Below are 21,378 nucleotides of genomic sequence, written 5' to 3'. Positions count from 1 at the left end.
GACCACAGTCGTCTCAGCTGTTGTTCTCCTATCAAGAAAACAGAAAAACAATCAGCAGGGAAAACACCCTTTTCTGAAATCTGTCAAAAGAAGCTCTTGGACTCCCTGCTGGTCTGGACTAGACTGCTCTGTGGACCATTATGAAGCCATATAGCTGTAAAGCCATACAGAATGACCCTCCTGTCCCCAGTTTACACAGTTGTTGTAGCCCTCTGTTTCAGTTCAGTGTGTTGAGTTCAGTTTCCCCTACACACTGAACTAAGATCCGTTTTATAGTCCCTCGCCCTAACGGTTTAGGTCAATGGCGTGGCCAAGATGGGGTACAGACCCAGTTTAAGGGGGGCCATAACATTTTGAACTTTAATCGATGCAAGAGGGATTTTTTCAATATAATTAATATGTTTTACCACATTAAATGCTTCACCTTAGGTTTGGTTCATTTTCCTGTTAAAATAAATCATGAATCAATTCCAAAAGTCTTGTTACAGCAGTAAATTCACTTGAAAGTGCCATCCAGTATGAATTATACCATGACATTTGGGGTGTCTCTATTTTAGTCTCCCCCCCAAAAAAAATTACATTGAAAAAGAGAAACAAACGTATTAAATTATTTGTCATTCTTGTCTATCCGTTTTTCATAATTGTCCTTCAATTCATAAAAGGCTGAATCTAATATCTCCAGGGTATCAGGGTATCAGCCTCCAGGGTATCAGGGTATCAGCCTCCAGGGTATCAGGGTATCAGCCTCCAGGGTATCAGGGTATCAGCCTCCAGTATCAGGGTATCAGCCTCCAGGGTATCAGGGTATCAGCCTCCAGGGTATCAGGGTATCAGCCTCCAGGGTATCAGGGTATCAGCCTCCAGGGTATCAGGGTATCAGTCTCCAGGGTATCAGGGTATCAGCCTCCAGGGTATCAGGGTATCAGCCTCGAGGGTATCAGGGTATCAGGGTATCAGCCTCCAGGGTATCAGGGTATCAGCCTCCAGGGTATCAGGGTATCAGCCTCCAGGGTATCAGGGTATCAGTCTCCAGGGTATCAGGGTATCAGCCTCCAGGGTATCAGGGTATCAGCCTCCAGGGTATCAGCCTCCAGGGTATCAGGGTATCAGCCTCCAGGGTATCAGGGTATCAGCCTCCAGGGTATCAGGGTATCAGCCTCCAGGGTATCAGGGTATCAGTCTCCAGGGTATCAGGGTATCAGCCTCCAGGGCATCAGGGTCTCATTCTGAGTTTGTGGGAGACACTGACTGCAGAGGAGTAACAACTAACTCCCACATGGAATGAATGAATGATGTATCTGCACTTCAAGTCTCCTTTAGAAACCTATTTCTTATGTGATTATCTTCAAATAAAGTAATGCATTACCATTAATCAGAATGTAGGCACAACTTTTTCTCACGAGAGTTTCTTTGTGGATAAGCTGATTTTCTTCATGATTTGATTACACAGTGTCTGCAGCCTGTGCCCCACTTGCTTGTCTAAACAGTAGCCTGTCAAAGTCAACAGAAGATGTGTCTCTCTCTCTCTCCAGTTGGCATTCCATCTCCCTTTTGGTGGAAATATAGCCTGGTCCCAGATCTGTTTGTGCTGTCTTGAAAACTCCTATGGTCATTGTTTAGTGTAACCGTGACCATAGGAGTTGGCAAGGCAGCACAAACAGATCTAGGACCAGGCTAAAAGTGTGTGTCATCATTGTCGTATGTGTCACATAAAGTGGAAGGATAAGCTTGTTAAAAACAGCTTCTGTGTGAGATCAGATGTGAGTCACAACGGAGGGTAGCCGACAAGCTGCCACTGAAATAATGATATGGGGAGCCTTCAAGCTGTGTGAGTCACACAAGGAATGGCTGCTCAGTCACTAACTGAGAGAGGAACTGAGCTCAGTGAGAGGGAGAGTGTCATGGGTTTGGGGGATGGGAGGATGGGTGAGGGAGGGGTGACTGGGGGATGAGAGGATGGGTGATTGGGGGATGGGATAGGGAGAGATGAGGTGACTGGGGGTAGGGAGGATGGGTAAGGGAGGGGTGACTAGGGGATGGGAGGATGGGTGAGGGATGGGAGCATGGGAGGAGGGTAGGGAGGATGGGATCACTGGGGGTGGGTGTGGAGAATGAGGACAACTAGGGGTCCAGGTGGGGGGTGGGGAACAGGATCCTGTGTGTTGGGGTCAGTGAGCATCCTCCTCAGTAACCACATGGGAACCAGGGTGATTGGGGTGTGTGTGAGTGAAACATGACATAATCCAGAACATTAGTAGACAAGAACAGCTCAAGGACAGAACTACATACATGTAAAAATGCCACGTATAGCCTACATATTAATACAATACACAAAATATCTAGGTCGAATAGGGGCGTGGCGTTGTGCCGTGAGATGTTGCTTTATCTGTGTGTGCGTGCGCGCGCACGCGCGAGTGTGTGAATCTGTGTGTGAATCTGTTTTGTGCGTGTGTGATGGGGACAATTAGTATATGAGGGTGAATGGGGTGACAAGAAGGGTGTTGTTTTGTCTCAATAATAGGGAGATGTGTCTTTAATAGTCCTATCAGTCAATAATAGATGTGTCTTTAATAGTCCTATCAGTCAATTATAGATGTCTTTAATAGTCCTATCAGTCAATTATAGATGTGTCTTTAATAGTTCTATCAGTCAATTATAGATGTGTCTTTACTAGTCCTATCAGTCAATAATAGATGTGTCTTTAATAGTCCTATCAGTCAATAATAGATGTCTTTAATAGTCCTATCAGTCAATTATAGATGTGTCTTTAATAGTCCTATCAGTCAATTATAGATGTCTTTAATAGTCCTATCAGTCAATTATAGATGTGTCTTTAATAGTCCTATCAGTCAATTATAGATGTCTTTAATAGTCCTATCAGTCAATAATAGATGTGTCTTTACTAGTCCTATCAGTCAATAATAGATCAAATCAAAAATCAAATCAAATGTATTTATATAGCCCTTCGTACATCAGCTGATATCTCAAAGTGCTGTACAGAAACCCAGCCTAAAACCCCAAACAGCAAGCAATGCAGGTGTAGAAGCACGTATAAGATGTGTCTTTAATAGTTCTGTCAGTCAATAATAGATGTGTCTTTAATAGTCCTATCAGTCAATAATAGGAGATGTGTATTTGTTATTTTATGATGACCCCCGTTAGCTCTGTCGAAAGCAGCAGCTACTCTTCATGTGGTCCACACTAAACATGACATAATACAGAACATCAATAGACAAGAACAGCTCAAGGACAGAACTACCTCAATTTAAAAATGTCACTCAGCCTACATATCAACACACACACAAACTATCTAGGTCAAACAGGGGGGAGGAGCTTTATCTGTTTTTTGAAACCAGGTTTGCTGTTCATTTGAGCAGTATGAGATGGAAGAGAGGTCCATACAATAATGGCTCTGTATATTACTGTATGTTTCTTTCAATTTGTTCTGGAGCTGGGAACTGTGAAAAGACCCCTGGTGGCATGTCTGGTGGGGTAAGTATGTGTGTCAGAGCTGTGTTTAAGTTGACTATACAAACCATTTTTAATTTTGAACACATAAATGTTTCTTATACAAAGAAGAACTGATGCAATTAGTTTCTCCTCAACTCTTAGCCAAGAGAGACTGCCATGCATAGTATTAATATTAGCCCTCTGATTGCAATGAAGAGCAAGACGTGCAGCTCTGTTCTGGGCCAGCTGCAGCTTAACTAGGTCCTTCTTTGCAGCACTTGACCACATGACTGGACAATAATCAAGTTTAGACAAAACTGCAGCCTGCAGGACTTGCTTTTTGGGGTGTGCTGTCATAAAAACAGAGCATCTGTTAATTATGGACAGACCTTTCCCCATCTTTATAGCCACGGAATCTTAACTGAACTAAATATAAATGCAACATGTAAAGTGTTGGTCCCATGTTTCATGATCTGAAATAAAAGATCCCAGAAATATTCCATACAAAAAAAAAAACATATTTCTCTCAAATTCTGTGCACAAATTTGTTTACATCCCTGTTAGTGAGCATTTCTCCTTTGCCAAGATAATCCATCCACCTGACAGGTGTGGCATATCAAGAAGCTGATTAACAGCATGATCATTACACAGGTGCACCTTGTGCTGGGGCTGTTCGAATACGGGCCTTTGTTGGTTGTCTGTCTCTCTGTAGACAATAGGTTATCTTTCTTTTGTCTTCAGGAAGAATCACAGAATCATTACACATTTTCAATTAGTTTACATCTATCCCTTTTTTGGTGGGTAATGTCTGTGTGACTGAAGACCATGTTAGCCTACTGAGCTAAGCCTAGGCAATATCTCAGGGAGGGAGCTAACACGAGTCTTCAGGAGGACATTGACATCGTGGGAAAATGTGCAGCTTTCTGAATGGAACTGTGAATGGATCACGAGAGAAGTCCTTTCTGTCACGCAGTAGTGTTTAATACAGGTGCACGCTGTGGCTCGTGTTGGCAGGCCAGGAATTCTCTGTGTGTGTGTGTGTGTGTGTGTGTGCAGGATTCTGTGGTACTGGTGGCTACATGAGGGCATTCCAACAGACTCTGTCACCTTCACACTCAACACCCAGATACCCCATCAAGCCAGGGGGAGAGGGAAGTGGGGTGTGTGGACATAGCATTAGGAATTAGAATACCAGAATGGTCATGTGATGGGATAAAGGTCAGCCATGTTGGTCAGGGAGTTGGTCAACCATGGTTTGCCAGTGCTGTGATAAGAATTTGTGTAAAATACTGAATTTGAAGAATTGATCTGCATTGTATTTTTTTAGCTAGCTAGCCAGCCAGTGTAAGAGGAATAATTCCATACATTTTTCAAATTTACTGTCGATTCTCCCAGTTGAGTTTAGATTGAAAGTCGCGGCTCAGTCCACCTTATGGGAAAACAACACATGAGGTCACCCCATTGGTTCATAGCAAAAACTTTACCTTTTGCAAACAACATTTTCTTGTTGTCTGCTTGTTTTAGTCAATTACAAAACTACATTTAAGAAAAGTACAATATGTCTAAAGATGACTTTTCAACATTGCCTTCTCCCTAGCATTTTCACTACTTAGAAAAACCTAATATTGTAGGACTTCCCTGATGCCGCTAGCAGCCACGTGAGTGAGTGCTAGCTAGCTACTGACCGGAACATTAAGCTAGCCACGACCAACAAAACAAACAAACGGACTAGAATGAGTGAACTAAATATTAGGAACCCCTGCTCTTTCCAGGACAAACTGACCAGGTGAATCCAGGTGAAAGCTATGATCCCTTATTGATCTTGTTAAATCCACTTGAATCATTGTAGATGAAGGGGAGGAAACAGGTTAAAGAAGGATTTTTAAGCCTCGAGACAATCGAGACATGCTTTGTTATGTGTGCCATTGAGAGGGTGTATGGGCAAGACAAAAGATTTAAGTGCCTTTGAACGGGGTACGGTAGTAGGTTCCAGGCACACCAGTTGGAGTGTGTCAAGAACTGCAACGCTGATGGGTTTTTTATGCTCAGCAGTTTCCCGTGTGGATCAAGAATGGTCCACCACCCAAAGGACATCCAGCCAACATGACACAACTGTGGGAAGCATTGGAGTCAACATGGGCCAGCATCCCTGTGGAACGCTTTCGACACCTTGTGTTTTGAGAGGAAAAGGAGGGGGGTGCAGCTCAATTTTAGTAAGGTGTTCCAAATGTTTTGTACACTCAGTGTATACAGCTACAAGTAGTGATTTGAGATACAAACGGACTATACTAAACAAGTTAAATGTCTTGCCTGTGATGAAATGTTTTCCATAACATAGCTATGTATAGCCTACTTGGACACCGGGTCCCCACATTTCCCACTCTCCCACGCTGCATGGCCTGAAGCCACAGGGCTCTTCTCGCAGGCTCTATTTCCCTAAGTGGGAACACTGTGGGTTGGGACGTTTGACCTGGTTACATATACATTGAACAGCACAGCAGCTCTTCCGCATGTTTTGTTATTTCTGTATAACAAACAATCGATGACGAAGTTGGCTCTTCACAATGGGGGTCAATGGAAAGAATGTTTGTTTTTCCAAATTTGTGGTCGAGGGGAATTCCTTATGACTTAAATATCGACTCTGAGTATATGTCAACATTCCATTCAAACAATGCAGTCAATCGACAGCCATACACTGGCTCTAATCAGTTGATGATAGGACTTAAACAAGTTGTGAATGCAAAAAGTACTGACATTGGATCATATAACAGCACTTAAAGCTTTCCAAGAAAACAAAATGTTACATATAGTTTAGAGCTCAGGAAGTTGGTGGCACCTCAATTGGGAAGAACGGGCTCATGGTAATAACTGGAGCAGAGTCAGTGGAATGGTATCATGTACATTAAACACATGGTCTCCAGGTCTTTGATGCCATTCCTTTAGCTCCATTCCAAACATTATTATGAGCCGTTCTCCCCTCAGCATTCTTCTGTGGTTTAGAGGCTATTTATACAGAAAATGTGTATAAAACCCATATAATTAATTATATGTCAATATTTTAGGTTGACAATAATTCTATTACACAATTTCTGATATATCACATGCCTTGCTTTTAGTTTCCTCCTTCAGTAAAATCAGGATTATGCTTCTACTGCCATTCATTCTAATTAGACTGTTTTAAAAAAAATTCTCCCTGACCAATATGGCTGCTGTTTTTTTACCCATTCTGGAACACTTAATAGGATCTCTATGGGTGTGGATATCTGCCCTCCGTGGATTATGGAAAGATGAGATAACTGAGAGAGGAGATGTTGTATTTAGCTGGCACAATGGTATATTGTGGACTGCAACACAAAAACAATGACCAACCTTGATTGATCGAATATTGTCTGATACAATTTTCATTGATTGAATTTTGATCTGTACTTTTTTTTATTGATTGCATTTCATTACAAATGGAACGAACAATGCATTTTGCAGTCGGCTTCATCAAGTCAATTTACCTTGAATGAGATGCACTGCTGTTTTCAGGGCTTCCTCTGTTAAATGCAGATTAACATACAATCTGCATATAACAGAAGAAGCCTTGGAAACAGCAGGACATCTCCTTCAAGGTCAATAACATTGGCAGTGAACATTGTATAGCCAGAACCTATATATCTATAGTAACTGCATGTTGAAAGTGCTATGAATCCCTCTGTGAATTTCAGAGTTGATGTGTGTCTTTGTGAGTAAAGCCTTATAGATAGTGTATGAGGTGTTTAACTTCATATGTACTGGATCTTTAGATTAGTATAAGCTTCTATTGCTGCAAATACAGGTTGGAAGCCAACGTACCAGTATATTCCTCTCAGCATACACCTAGCTCCACTTTCCTGCATGGAAGATGTTATATTGCCCCAGTGGACCCAAACACCTGCCTGTGTAATGTGTGTCTACAGTACATGCAATAACGTGGGAGAGTTTAGGTATTACCTTAAAAAACAGAGGACTAGATGAATGCTGCTGTTTACAGGGTTAAACTTTTTATCATGCTTTTAGTGATAACTTGTTTCTCTTACCCAGGTCCCCTTTATTTAGCTTAGCTTAGCACAGATTCACTAGGTTATGGACGGTGGCTGCTCATACACCAGACAAGGGTTCAAATAGTATTCAAAATCTTTCCTTTAGCCTTCCTGGTGTGTCTGATGTGTAGGGTTTGGAACTGTTGTGACCTTTCTATTGATTCCATTGTGCCAGGCAAGTTCAATCAAGCTCTGATAAAGTATTTAACATGTTTTTGATAGTGTTTGAACCCAGGTCTAATAATAATGTCAGATGCTGTTTCTCATGAACTGTTTCCCAAATAGCAACCTATTCCCTACATAGTGCACTATATAGGGAATTTGGTGTCATTTGGGACACATACATGTAGGTTTTGACTCATTAAGTAAGAAGATCACTTCTGTGGCATGCATGACTGCACTTCCATGGAAGTGTGTTGTGCTATTAGGGAAACAGTAAGCCTATGTTGTAGGGAGCTGTTAAGGTACACTATGTGGGAATAGGGTGCCATTTGGAACACATGAGTAAGACTGGTGAAGGAGATGTTGAAAATAGCTGGCTGGGTGGCTGGGTGGGTGGCTGGCTGGCTGGCTGGGTGGCTGGCTGTCAGACTAGAGGGCTGGCTAGGTGGCTGGCTGGGTGGCTGGCTGTCAGACTAGAGAGCTGGCTGGGTGGGTGGCTGGCTGTCAGACTAGAGGGCTGGCTGGGTGGCTGGCTGTCAGACTAGAGGGCTGGCTTGGTGGGTGGCTGGCTGGCTGGCTGCTCCACTAGAGGTGGCAGTGCTGAGTGGCTGGCTGTCAGACTAGAGGGCTCGCTGGGTGGCTGGCTGTCAGACTAGAGGGCTGGCTTGGTGGGTGGCTGGCTGGCTGCTCCACTAGAGGTGGCGGTGCTGGGTGGCTGGCTGTCAGACTAGAGAGCTGGCTGGGTGGCTGGGTGGGTGGCTGGATGGCTGTCAGACTAGAGGGCTGGCTAGGTGGCTGGCTGTGGGAATAGGGTGCCATTTGGAACACATGAGTAAGACTGGTGATGGAGATGTTGAAAATAAAAATATTTACTGTCAGACAAGGGGCTGGCTAGGTGGCTGGGTGGGTGGCTGGCTGCTCCACTAGAGGTGGCGGTGCTGGGTGGCTGGCTATCAGACTAGAGAGCTGGCTGGGAGGCTGGGTGGGTGGCTGGCTGTCAGACTAGAGGGCTGGCTGGGTGGCTGGCTGGCTGTCAGACTAGAGGGCTGGCTGGGTGGCTGGCTGTCAGACTAGAGGGCTGGCTAGGTGGCTGGCTGGGTGGCTGGCTGTCAGACTAGAGAGCTGGCTGGGTGGGTGGCTGGCTGTCAGACTAGAGGGCTGGCTAGGTGGCTGGGTGGCTGGCTGTCAGACTAGAGGGCTGGCTAGGTAGCTGGCTGGTTGTCTGGCTGTCAGACAAGAGGGCTGGCTGGATGGCTGGCTGGGTGGCTGTTAGACAAGAGGGCTGTCTGGTTGGCTGGCTGTCAGACTAGAGGGCTGGCTGGGTGGCTGGCTGTGGGAATAGGGTGCCATTTGGAACACATGAGTAAGACTGGTGAAGGAGATGTTGAAAATAAAAATATTTACTGTCAGACAAGGGGCTGGCTAGGTGTCTGGGTGGGTGGCTGGCTGCTCCACTAGAGGTGGCGGTGCTGGGTGGCTAGCTATCAGACTAGAGAGCTGGCTGGGTGGCTGGGTGGGTGACTGGCTGTCAGACTAGAGGGCTGGCTGGGTGGCTGGCTGTCAGACTAGAGGGCTGGCTAGGTGGCTGGCTGGGTGGCTGGCTGTCAGACTAGAGGGCTGGCTAGGTAGCTGGCTGGGTGTCTGGCTGTCAGACAAGAGGGCTGGCTGGATGGCTGGCTGGGTGGCTGGCTGTTAGACAAGAGGGCTGTCTGGTTGGCTGGCTGTTAGACTAGAGGGCTGGCTGGGTGGCTGGCTGTCAGACTAGAGGGATGGCTGGGTGGCTGGCTGTCAGACTGGAGGGTTGGCTAGGTGGCTGGCTGGGTGGCTGGCTGTCAGACTAGAGGGCTAGCTGGGTGGCTGACTGTCAGACAGGAGGGCTGGCTGGCTGTCAGACTAGAGGGCTGGCTAGGTGGCTGGCTTTCAGACTAGAGGGCTGGCTAGGTAGCTGGCTGGGTGGCTGGCTGTCAGACTAGAGGGCTGGCTAGGTAGCTGGCTGGGTGGCTGGCTGTCAGACTAGAGGGCTGGCTGGGTGGCTGGCTGTCAGACTAGATGGCTGGCTTGGTGGCTGGCTGTCAGACTAGAGGGCTGGCTGGGTGGCTGTCAGACTAGAGGGCTGGCTAGGTGGCTGGCTGGGTGGCTGGCTGGCTGTCAGACTAGAGGGCTGGCTAGGTGGCTGGGTTGCTGGCTGCCAGACTAGAGGGCCGGCTAGGTAGATGCCTGGCTGGGTGGCTGGCGGTCAGACTAGAGAGCTGTGGGCTGGCTAGGTGGCTGGCTGGGTGGCTGGCTGTCAGACTAGAGGGCTGGCTAGGTGGCCGGGAGGCTGGCTGTCAGACAAGAGGAATGGCCAGGTAGCTGGGTGGCTGGCTGTCAGACAAGAGTGCTAACGAGGTGGCTGACTGTCAGACTAGAAGGCTGGTTGGCTGGCTGGCTGTCAGACTAGAGGGCTGGCTAGGTGGCTGGCTGTCAGACTAGAGGGCTGATTGGCTAGGTGGCTGGCTGTCAGACAAGAGGGCTGGCTAGGTTGTTGGCTGGGAGTCTGGCTGTCAGACAAGAGGGCTGGCTGGTTGGCTGGCTGTTAGACTAGAGGGCTGGCAGGGTGGCTGGGTGTCAGACTAGAGGGCTGTCTAGGTGGCTGGCTGTCAGACTAGAGGGTTTGCTAGGGGGCTGGCTGGTTGGCTGGCTGTCAGAATAGAGGCCTGGCTAGGTGGCTGGCTGGCTGTCAGACTAGAGGGCTGGCTGGGTGGCTGGCTGTCAGACTAGAGGGCTGGCTTGGTGGCTGGCTGTCAGACTAGAGGGCTGGCTGGATGGCTGGCGGTCAGACTAGAGGGCTTGCTAGGTGGCTGGCTGTCAGACTAGAGGGCTGGTTGGCTAGGTGGCTGGCTGTCAGACAAGAGGGCTGGCTAGGTTGTTGGCTGGGAGGCTGGCTGTCAGACAAGAGGGCTGGCTGGTTGGCTAGCTGTCAGACAGGAGGGCTGTCTGGGTGGCTGGCTGTCAGACTAGAGTGCTGTCTAGGTGGATGGCTGTCAGACTAGAGGGTTTGCTAGGGGGCTGGCTGGTTGGCTGGCTGTCAGAATAGAGGCCTGGCTAGGTGGCTGGCTGGGTGGCTGGCTGTCAGAATAGAGGCCTGGCTAGGTGGCTGGCTGGGTGGCTGGCTGTCAGACAAGCGGGCTGGCTGGATGGCTGGCTGTCAGACAGGAGGGCTGGCTGGGTGGCTGGCTGTCAGACTAGAGGGCTGTCTAGTTGGCTGGCTGTCAGACTAGAGGGTTGGCTAGGGGGATGGCTGGGTGGTTGGCTGTCAGACTAGAGGTCTGGCTAGGTGGCCGGGTGGCTGGCTGTCAGACAAGAGGAATGGCCAGGTAGCTGGGTGGCTGGCTGTCAGACAAGAGGGATGGCTGGGTGGCTGGCATAGTGGCTGGCTGCCAGACTAGAGGGCTGGCTAGGTGGCTGGCTGGGTGGCTTGCTGTCAGACAAGAGTGCTAACGAGGTGGCTGACTGTCAGACTAGAAGGCTGGTTGGCTGGCTGGCTGTCAGACTAGAGGGCTGGCTAGGTGGCTGGCTGTCAGACTAGAGGGCTGATTGGCTAGGTGGCTGGCTGTCAGACAAGAGGGCTGGCTAGGTTGTTGGCTGGGAGGCTGGCTGTCAGACAAGAGGGCTGGCTGGTTGGCTGGCTGTTAGACTAGAGGGCTGGCAGGGTGGCTGGGTGTCAGACTAGAGGGCTGTCTAGGTGGCTGGCTGTCAGACTAGAGGGTTTGCTAGGGGGCTGGCTGGTTGGCTGGCTGTCAGAATAGAGGCCTGGCTAGGTGGCTGGCTGGGTGGCTGGCTGTCAGACTAGAGGGCTGGCTGGGTGGCTGGCTGTCAGACTAGAGGGCTGGCTTGGTGGCTGGCTGTCAGACTAGAGGGCTGGCTGGATGGCTGGCGGTCAGACTAGAGGGCTGGCTAGGTGGCTGGCTGTCAGACTAGAGGGCTGGTTGGCTAGGTGGCTGGCTGTCAGACAAGAGGGCTGGCTAGGTTGTTGGCTGGGAGGCTGGCTGTCAGACAAGAGGGCTGGCTGGTTGGCTGGCTGTCAGACAGGAGGGCTGTCTGGGTGGCTGGCTGTCAGACTAGAGTGCTGTCTAGGTGGATGGCTGTCAGACTAGAGGGTTTGCTAGGGGGCTGGCTGGTTGGCTGGCTGTCAGAATAGAGGCCTGGCTAGGTGGCTGGCTGGGTGGCTGGCTGTCAGAATAGAGGCCTGGCTGGGTGGCTGGCTGTCAGACTAGAGGGCTGGCTGGCTGTCAGACTAGAGGGCTGGCTAGGTAGCTGGCTGGGTGGCTGGCTGTCAGACTAGAGGGCTGGCTAGGTAGCTGGCTGGGTGGCTGGCTGTCAGACTAGAGGGCTGGCTGGGTGGCTGGCTGTCAGACTAGAGGGCTGGCTTGGTGGCTGGCTGTCAGACTAGAGGGCTGGCTGGATGGCTGGCTGTCAGACTAGAGGGCTGGCTAGGTGGCTGGATGGGTGGCTGGCTGTCAGATTAGAGGGCTGGCCAGGTGGATCCCGTCAGTGACTCGACCCACTCAAGTGACGCACTCCTCCTAGGGACGGCATGGAAGAGCACCAGTAAGCCAGATACACCAACTGTTACCCTGTAGTTAGGTTAGATACACCAGCTGTTACCCTGTAGCTGTAGTCAGGTTAGATACACCAACTGTTACCCTGTAGTCAGGTTAGATACACCAGCTGTTACCCTGTAGCTGTAGTCATGTTAGATACACCAACTGTTACCCTGTAGTCAGGTTAGATACACCAACTGTTACCCTGTAGTCAGGTTAGATACACCAGCTGTTACCCTGTAGCTGTAGTCGTGTTAGATACACCAACTGTTACCCTGTAGTCAGGTTAGATACACCAACTGTTACCCTGTAGTCAGGTTAGATACACCAACTGTTACCCTGTAGCTGTAGTCATGTTAGATACACCAACTGTTACCCTGTAGCTGTAGTCATGTTAGATACACCAACTGTTACCCTGTAGTCAGGTTAGATACACCAACTGTTACCCTGTAGTCAGGTTAGATACACCAACTGTTACCCTGTAGCTGTAGTCAGGTTAGATACACCAACTGTTACCCTGTAGTCAGGTTAGATACACCAACTGTTACCCTGTAGCTGTAGTCAGGTTAGATACACCAACTGTTACCCTGTAGCTGTAGTCAGGTTAGATACACCAACTGTTTCCCTGTAGCTGTAGTCAGGTTAGATACACCAACTGTTACCCTGTAGCTGTAGTCAGGTTAGATACACCAACTGTCATCCTGTAGTCAGGTTAGATACACCAACTGTTACCCTGTAGCTGTAGTCAGGTTGGATACACCAACTGTTATCCTGTAGTCATGTTAGATACACCAACTGTTACCCTGTAGCTGTAGTCAGGTTAGAAACACCAACTGTTACCCTGTAGTCAGGTTAGAAACACCAACTGTCATCCTGTAGTCAGGTTAGATACACCAACTGTTACCCTGTAGCTGTAGTCAGGTTAGAAACACCAACTGTTACCCTGTAGTCAGGTTAGATACACCAACTGTCATCCTGTAGTCAGGTTAGATACACCAACTGTTACCCTGTAGTCAGTTTAGTTTAGATACACATAGTTTAGATACATCAACTGTTATCCTGCCTGGAGCCCTCCAGCCTGTTCCCTCTTTACACATAGCTTTAACAAAGTAATTTTGCTCTGAGACATGACTGTTGACTTCTCTAAAAACCATAGGAGTCTACTCAGCCATGTCTCAGTGCAAGGAGTGACTTAGCCTAGTCGCCAGATTGAACTGTATTGTATTAGCCTACTACCCTCATTTGCTGTCATGACATGACAATGCACACTGGAGAAGTTGGCTCAAGCACAGACAGAGTTCAGGAGTGGTTAGGAGTCACTCCAGGCTAGGAATGACTGTCTTAGCCATTTGTTCACAGAGTGTGTGATTTCTACACTTGTAAATACATTATCTTAATCCAACAGCCCTACAGGCTACTAATTCACCATGCTCAACCACTTCAGGCCTCTGTCTTTCTGTCTGAGCCCTATACTACCAATCAGGTTTGAAGAGTTAGCGAGGCAACTTTGGGTCAATTCTGAGTTCAACTTGGGATAACCGTTACCCCAAAAGTGGCTCACCTTTTAGCCAGGCAAATTTCTACGGCGACGTATCCTTCAGGACTAACCTGCTCTGGGGCAGGCTAACTGCATTTATCCTGAATGAAAATGTCTGAGCCACGAGCTGAGGACCAATCACATTTGAGGAAGATGACCAATTCAAATTTACCAAATAAATGCTAATGCTAATAAAATGTTTTTTTTTGTTGTTGTGTGTTTAAAATATATTAATATTAAAATATCTAAAAGCCTCTTTCACACCACAGCCTGCTAAATGTGCAAGAAAGCTTTTAATTCATGTTGCTTTCGGTACAAATGTAAATGTTTCTCTGCCTCTCCCATGGGTTAATGGTTCTGCATTGTCTGAATGAAGAGTTCGGCGTTCGACTAGCCACGTGTGACATACCACGTTCAGTTACAAGCCTGCTAGAGTTAACGGCCGGCGGAAGAGCAGTATCCACCTCCGTAGTCCGGATGAATCCTTAGCTGGAATGTGAAGTTAAGTGAAGCTACCCAATGTTGGAAAGCCTGGGTACATCTAGCTACTTACGTAGCATTCCCCTCAACTAGACTGTATTTATAGCCATTTCAAAGAATTGTCTCATTCTGAACATGCCCCTTCTCTCTCTCTCTCTCTCTCTCGCTCTCTCTCGCTCTCTCTCGCTCTCTCTCTCTCATGCACTCTTTCTCTTTCTCTCTCTCTCTCTCTCTCTCTCTTATTCTCTCTCTCTTTTTTCTCTCTTTCTCCCTCTGTCCCCCCTTTTGCTCTACCTCTTTCTAATTCCCTCTCTTGACTCATTCTTCCTCTCTTTCTCACTTTCTCTCTCTCCCACTCCCCCCACTCTCCCCCTCTTTCTCTGTGTCTTGTTTCTGGGCCTATGCCATGCGATGGCTGATAGGAGAGAGAGAGGAGAGAGAGAGAGAGAGAGAGAGAGAGAGAGAGAGAGAGAGGAGAGAGAGAGAGAGAATTGGTTGGTTGGAATGTTGTTCAATGGTGCGTTTTTAAATAGCCCCCTGGACCAGCCAGCCCCCTGGACCAGCCAGCCCGTATAAGGCAGAAGCCAGAGGCACTGAAAATGCAACCGTTACAAAAGATAGGAGGGGGAGGGAATCATGATAACACATAGTAGTATCAGTGATAGATACAACCTCCCAGTAATACGTTGATGCTTTGTGTGTCAAAGAATAGAGACCTCACTGAAAGTAACTGAGGTTGTTGTTAACAACATGTCAAATATACAACATCTAAACTAACTAGCTCAGGAGAGCAGGTCATACATAACAATAATCGTAATTTATTACATTTCTATATCACGTTTCATAGAATCTCAAAGCGCTTCAAAAACAAACAAGCAATATATCATGACAGGTCAACCAATAGAGGCCATGTCTTTGAAATCTTTATCCTCCGAAGATGGAGAGGGTCAGTTCATGCCTTGAGTGGAGAGAGCTGGATAGTGGATGGTAGATGATGGTTGATGTAGTCTGTTGATGATCTTGTAGAGGTCAAGTCTGGGAACCAGCCTGAGTCTTATAGCCTCTGGACTTCTCCTCGTCCACTCTGTGCAACATCCATTTGGCTGATTCCTCAGCAGCTCTGGAGGCCAGAAAGATCACCACACAAAGGTCAGAATAGTAGCCAGTCGTCCTCACTACGAGCTCTCTGCCTCAGCACTGCTGGATTCCTCTATCTGCCATTCCTCTCACTCTTCAGGCGGCTCCTCAAATTGGCAGCCAGGTGAAATTAAAAAGCTGGTACTGTGTCCAGATGCATTTTCCAAACCGAAACATTAAACAGTAGGGTCGGAAGGGTTTCCTGTTTTCTGACCATGTGACCTGTCCAGAAACAACTCCAGGAACCAATAAAAGTCCATAACTACAGTATGGTGCCCACGGTGTTTACAGGTCAGAGGGTGACTATTGGGCTTGTAGGTATGTTGCCAGTATCACCAGAACCCAGAACCAAATCTTAAGTGTGCTGGCCTGCTACTTAATCATTTGTGTTTCGATCAGTCTGTCATGAGAGACTGTGCTCCTAGTAACAGTTGTGTGTGAAGAAAGCTTTCCTGGCCTAAAAGACAATGTTGGAAAAAGTAAACAACTGTCATATTTGAGTAAAATGAAAGATAACTTAATGGATAATAACTCAAGTAAATGTGAAAGTCACCAAGTAAAATACTACTTGAGTAAAATTATAGTATTTGGTTTAAAAAGATCCTTAAGTATCAAAAGTAAAAGTAAAACTATGAATAATTTTAAAATACTTATATAATGCAATTCAGATGGCACCATTTTTCTTGTTTTTTAAATTTACGGATAGCCAGGGGCACACTCCAACACTCAGACATAATTTACAAATCAAGCATTTGTGTTTAGTGAGTCAACCAGATCAGAGGCAGTAGGGATGACCAGGGTTGTTCTCTGTTTAGTGAGTCAACCAGATCAGATGCAGTAGGGATGACCAGGGTTGTTCTCTGTTTAGTGAGTCAACCAGATCAGATGAGGTAGGGATGACCAGGGTTGTTCTCTGTTTAGTGAGTCAACCAGATCAGATGCAGTAGGGATGACCAGGGTTGTTCTCTGTTTAGTGAGTCAACCAGATCAGAGGCAGTAGGGATGACCAGGGTTGTTCTCTGTTTAGTGAGTCAACCAGATCAGATGAGGTAGGGATGACCAGGGTTGTTCTCTGTTTAGTGAGTCAACCAGATCAGATGCAGTAGGGATGACCAGGGTTGTTCTCTGTTTAGTGAGTCAACCAGATCAGAGGCAGTAGGGATGACCAGGGTTGTTCTCTGTTTAGTGAGTCAACCAGATCAGATGCAGTAGGGATGACCAGGGTTGTTCTCTGTTTAGTGAGTCAACCAGATCAGATGCAGTAGGGATGACCAGGGTTGTTCTCTGTTTAGTGAGTCAACCAGATCAGATGCAGTAGGGATGACCAGGGTTGTTCTCTGTTTAGTGAGTCAACCAGATCAGATGCAGTAGGGATGACCAGGGTTGTTCTCTTGATAAGAATGTGAATTGGACCATTTTCTGTCCTGCTAAGCATTGAAAATGTAACAATTCATTCATTTATAAGTCCAAAAATTGATGCAGCAACTACTGATTACCCTTTTAAATGGATACTCCCAGAAACAATCACATACAGTATGAAACAATATCATACAATTTGCTACGCTACAACACTTTTATTGTCCATTTCAATAGAAATTCATGTGTGTTTGTGTGTCTTGCTAACAGGATCCTGGTGGGGGCGCCGCGGGCCAGAGGACTGGGCATGATGCAGAGGAAGCGCCCTGGCGCTCTGTACCGCTGTCCAATCACAGGCGAGGAGTTTGACTGCGAGCGCGTGGACATCGATGGAGACGTAAACCTGGACTGGGAAAGCAAGGACAACCAGTGGCTAGGAGTAACAGTCAAGAGCCAGGGGATTGGAGGAAAGGTGGTGGTTAGTACACAGTACACAATTACACAGAGGTTTCCCTGACAAACTCCAGGCCCTGGTTAGAGCATGTAGCTCGGGTCCAGAGGTTTCCCTGAATAACTCCAGGCCCTGGTTAGAGCCTGTAGCTCGGGATACAGGTGTATCTCATTGAGACACACCTGTATAAATACAGGTTAAATAGTGATGACTGACAGCTGAGGTGTTTCAACTGGTAGTTAAGTCAAAGCTTGTTGTCAGACGTTTTCATACACATCATACAAACTCGGTCCTCGAGACCCCAAGAGGTGCATGTTTTGTTTGCTCTTGCATTACACAGCTGATTTAAAATAATCAACTAATCATCAAGCTTTGATTATTTGAATCAACTGTGTAGTACCAGGGCAAAAACCAACACATGCACCCCTTGGGGTAGCCAAGACAGAGTTTGGGAAAGGCTGAATTAGGAAGAACTCATGTTTGTAGAATAGCTAGACATCTATTGTAGTTGTCTCAGTTATGCTGAGATGGTACTACTACTGCTCCTGCCTCTGTTCAGACCTGTGGGACCTCTTCAATGAACCAGAGCTGTGGGACCTCTTCAATGAAGAGGCAGCAGGTAGCCTAGTGGTTAGGGCATTGATCCAGTAACCGAAAGGCTGCTGGGTTGAATCCCCGAGCTGACAAGGTAAAATCTGTCGTTCTGCCCCTGAACAAGGCATTTAACCCAATGTTCCTAGGCCATCATTGTAAATAAGAATTTGTTCTTAACTGACTTGCCTAGTTAAATAAATAAATTTTTAAATGAATCAGACCTGTGGGACCAATTCAATGAATCAGACCTGTGGGACCAATTCAATGAATCAGACCTGTGGGACCAATTCAATGAATCAAACCTGTGGGACCAATTCAATGAACCAGACCTGTGGGACCAATTCAATGAATCAAACCTGTGGGACCAATTCAATGAATCAGACCTGTGGGACCAATTCAATGAATCAAACCTGTGGGACCAATTCAATGAACCAGACCTGTGGGACCAATTCAATGAATCAAACCTGTGGGACCAATTCAATGAACCAGACCTGTGGGACCAATTCAATGAACCAGACCTGTGGGACCAATTCAATGAATCAGACCTGTGGGACCAATTCAATGAATCAAACCTGTGGGACCAATTCAATGAATCAAACCTGTGGGACCAATTCAATGAACCAGACCTGTGGGACCAATTCAATGAACCAGACCTGTGGGACCAATTCAATGAATCAGACCTGTGGGACCAATTCAATGAATCAAACCTGTGGGACCAATTCAATGAACCAGACCTGTGGGACCAATTCAATGAACCAGACCTGTGGGACCAATTCAATGAATCAGACCTGTGGGACCAATTCAATGAATCAAACCTGTGGGACCAATTCAATGAACCAGACCTGTGGGACCAATTCAATGAACCAGACCTGTGGGACCAATTCAATGAATCAGACCTGTGGGACCAATTCAAAGAACCAGACCTGTGGGACCAATTCAATGAACCAGACCTGTGGGACCAATTCAATGAATCAGACCTGTGGGACCAATTCAATGAATCAAACCTGTGGGACCAATTCAATGAACCAGACCTGTGGGACCAATTCAATGAACCAGACCTGTGGGACCAATTCAATGAACCAGACCTGTGGGACCAATTCAATGAAGCAAACTTGTGGGACCAATTCAATGAATCAGACCTGTGGGACCAATTCAATGAATCAAACCTGTGGGACCAATTCAATGAATCAAACCTGTGGGACCAATTCAATGAATCAGACCTGTGGGACCAATTCAATGAAGCAAACTTGTGCCCACCTGTACGAGATGTGTTTAGCATGTCTGTAGTGTACTAGACCATCTATTCCAGTTACTTAGCTTCTCTGCCGCCTCTGTCCAAACCTGTAGGACCTCATCAATGAACCTGCTACTCCATACCTCTCCTGTCCCTTTTTTCAGACGTGTGCCCATCTGTACGAGCTGCGTCAGCGCGTGGGCCTGCCGTCGGAGACGCGGGACCCCATCGGGCGTTGCTACGTGCTCAGTGAGGACCTGACCGAGAGGGATGACCTAGACGGAGGGGAGTGGAAGTTCTGTGAGGGTCGACCCCAGGGACACGAACAGTTTGGCTTCTGTCAGCAGGGTCTGTCTGCTGCCTTCACACCCGACAACCAGTTTATCATGTTCGGAGCTCCTGGAACGTACAACTGGAAAGGTACAGTCACAGGCCTTTTCTTTTCTTTCTCTCATTGAGACACACCTGTATAAATACAGGTTAAATAGTGATGACTGACAGCTGAGGTGTTTCCACTGGTAGTTAAGTCAAAGCTTGTTGTCAGATGTTTTCATACACGTCTTGTTGTGTCGATTCAGCTACTATACAGTATGCCTTTACTTCACTTATATGAATCCTAAAAATATTTTGGGCACTTTCTAAAATGATGGAGTTAGACTGAAAATATATTGTTGGAGCTTTTTAGTCAGTTTTTCCCTTACAGTTGTCTTAGATGCAGAAGTGTACTGAAAAACAACTACCCAAAAGCCATCAATTCTGTTTTCATAAAATGACATGTATTTTAGTGGACAAATCATTGCCTACTGATAAGCCTACTGCCTGGCCTCCGCAGTCATACTGATCTATCAAAGTGATTGATTCTCAGCAGGTAGTTGATGGGCTGATGGATGGGAACTGTCATTATTTAATGTCAGGGATCAACATGGCTGGAATTATGGATCATTGTTTCATATATTAAACAGGCCTTAGGTGGAGTCATGATTTACATTATATTGTACTTGACACTTTCACTGTGGAACCCTAGAGATGGTTTGCTTTGTCCTGTACATAACTGTTTTGTATGTGTTTGAAAATGAAAGTGTGTGTGTGTGTTTGGCAGTAGAGAGAGAGAGAATGTGCTAGTGTGTGTGTGTGCTAGTGTGTGTGTGTGTCTGTGTGTGTGTGTGTGTGTGTGTGTGTGTGTGTGTGTGTGTGTGTGTGTGTGTGTGTGTGTGTGTGTGTGTGTGTGTGTGTGTGTGTGTGTGTGTGTGTGTGTGTGTGAGAGAGAGAGAGAGATAGAGAGAAAGGGATAAAGGGAGCGAGAGGGAGAGAGAGAATGCTTGTCTGTGTCTGTGTGTCTGTCTGTGTGTCTGTGTCTGTCTGTGTCCTCTAACTCTGTTCCTTCCAGGAGAGATGCGCGTCCAGCTACTAAACCAGACTTTACTGGATCTGGGTTTCTATGACGACGGGCCCTATGAAGTGGCAGATGAGAAACAGCTGAATGCTCAGCTGATCCCTGTTCCCTACCATAGTTACCTGGGTAGGACCGTCCCTGCCCTGCCCAGCCCTCTCCTGCTCCTCTCACACAGCTGTCTGCCTGCTGCACTGTCTCACCAGAGATCACTGAGCACAGCATAGGACAGGACAGGAGAGAAGGCCAGGGAAGGATGACAACTGACGACACACTCTGCCCAAAATAAATACCTATCGCAGACCGAGAGGACTCAGAGTAGCTACCAACATGGGGCTAAAAAGGCAGACTGGCCCAGACCAGTGCGGTGCAGACCAGTAGTGGACTAGAGAAAAGGTGGCATTTCAGACACACCCTTGTATTGTTTCTCTCTTGTCCGTATTGGGCCACCCCTGACCCTGCTCTGTGTATCAGTGTGATTCACCAGAGCTCCACCTCAATATTCCGAATACTTTCCCACATGAACTGGCTACTATAGGAATGGACCAATTATGAAGTAGCTACTGTAGGAATGGACCAATCATGAAGTAGCTACCGTAGGAATGGTCCAATCATGATATAAATGACACGCAGAGAGACTCTGTGCCCTGTGGATCAGGGTCAGAAATATTACAATATAATAATAGGATATTTAAGAATTATATTATTATCTCACAGTCGACATGGCCTGTTGGTGTATCTGCTTGTAATAATGTAATTATAGTATAATAAAATATAGTATACAATATATATAAAACTTGTACTTTGGTAGCACATTTCTGTCATGCCATACCAAAATTGGCTAAAAAATACAAAGTGGTCTGGGGCCAGTCTATTTCATAGGCCATGCAGTTGGCTAAACAGCACAAGCAGATCTGGGACCAGCCAAAATCATAGTCAA

At 46.9% G+C, this 21,378-nt stretch overlaps 2 protein-coding genes across 4 annotated transcripts in view; one reads left to right on the top strand and one right to left on the bottom strand.

The window, feature by feature from the left end:
* LOC139413878 (biogenesis of lysosome-related organelles complex 1 subunit 1-like) overlaps window positions 1-21,378 on the bottom strand; it is a 127,262-nt gene that overhangs the window by 36,320 nt on the left and 69,564 nt on the right. The window lies entirely within an intron of this gene.
* The window catches only part of LOC139413874 (integrin alpha-7-like), a 66,303-nt gene that overhangs the window by 11,962 nt on the left and 32,963 nt on the right, over window positions 1-21,378 (top strand). For 2 of the 3 annotated variants that reach the window (XM_071161706.1, XM_071161707.1), the window contains exons 3-4: window positions 17,040-17,247; window positions 19,213-19,468. In XM_071161706.1, coding sequence (XP_071017807.1) covers window positions 17,040-17,247; window positions 19,213-19,468 — 464 coding nt within the window. Of the gene's footprint in view, window positions 1-17,039; window positions 17,248-19,212; window positions 19,469-20,435; window positions 20,568-21,378 lie in introns of all 3 variants that reach the window. The other variant, XM_071161705.1, reaches the window with a different exon arrangement.

The sequence above is a fragment of the Oncorhynchus clarkii genome, chromosome 7 (assembly GCF_045791955.1).
Source record: "Oncorhynchus clarkii lewisi isolate Uvic-CL-2024 chromosome 7, UVic_Ocla_1.0, whole genome shotgun sequence".
NCBI classification, from domain to species: Eukaryota; Metazoa; Chordata; class Actinopteri; order Salmoniformes; family Salmonidae; genus Oncorhynchus; species Oncorhynchus clarkii.
The sequence above is the reverse complement of the archived record's forward strand: the minus strand, read 5'-3'. Positions and strand labels throughout refer to the sequence as shown.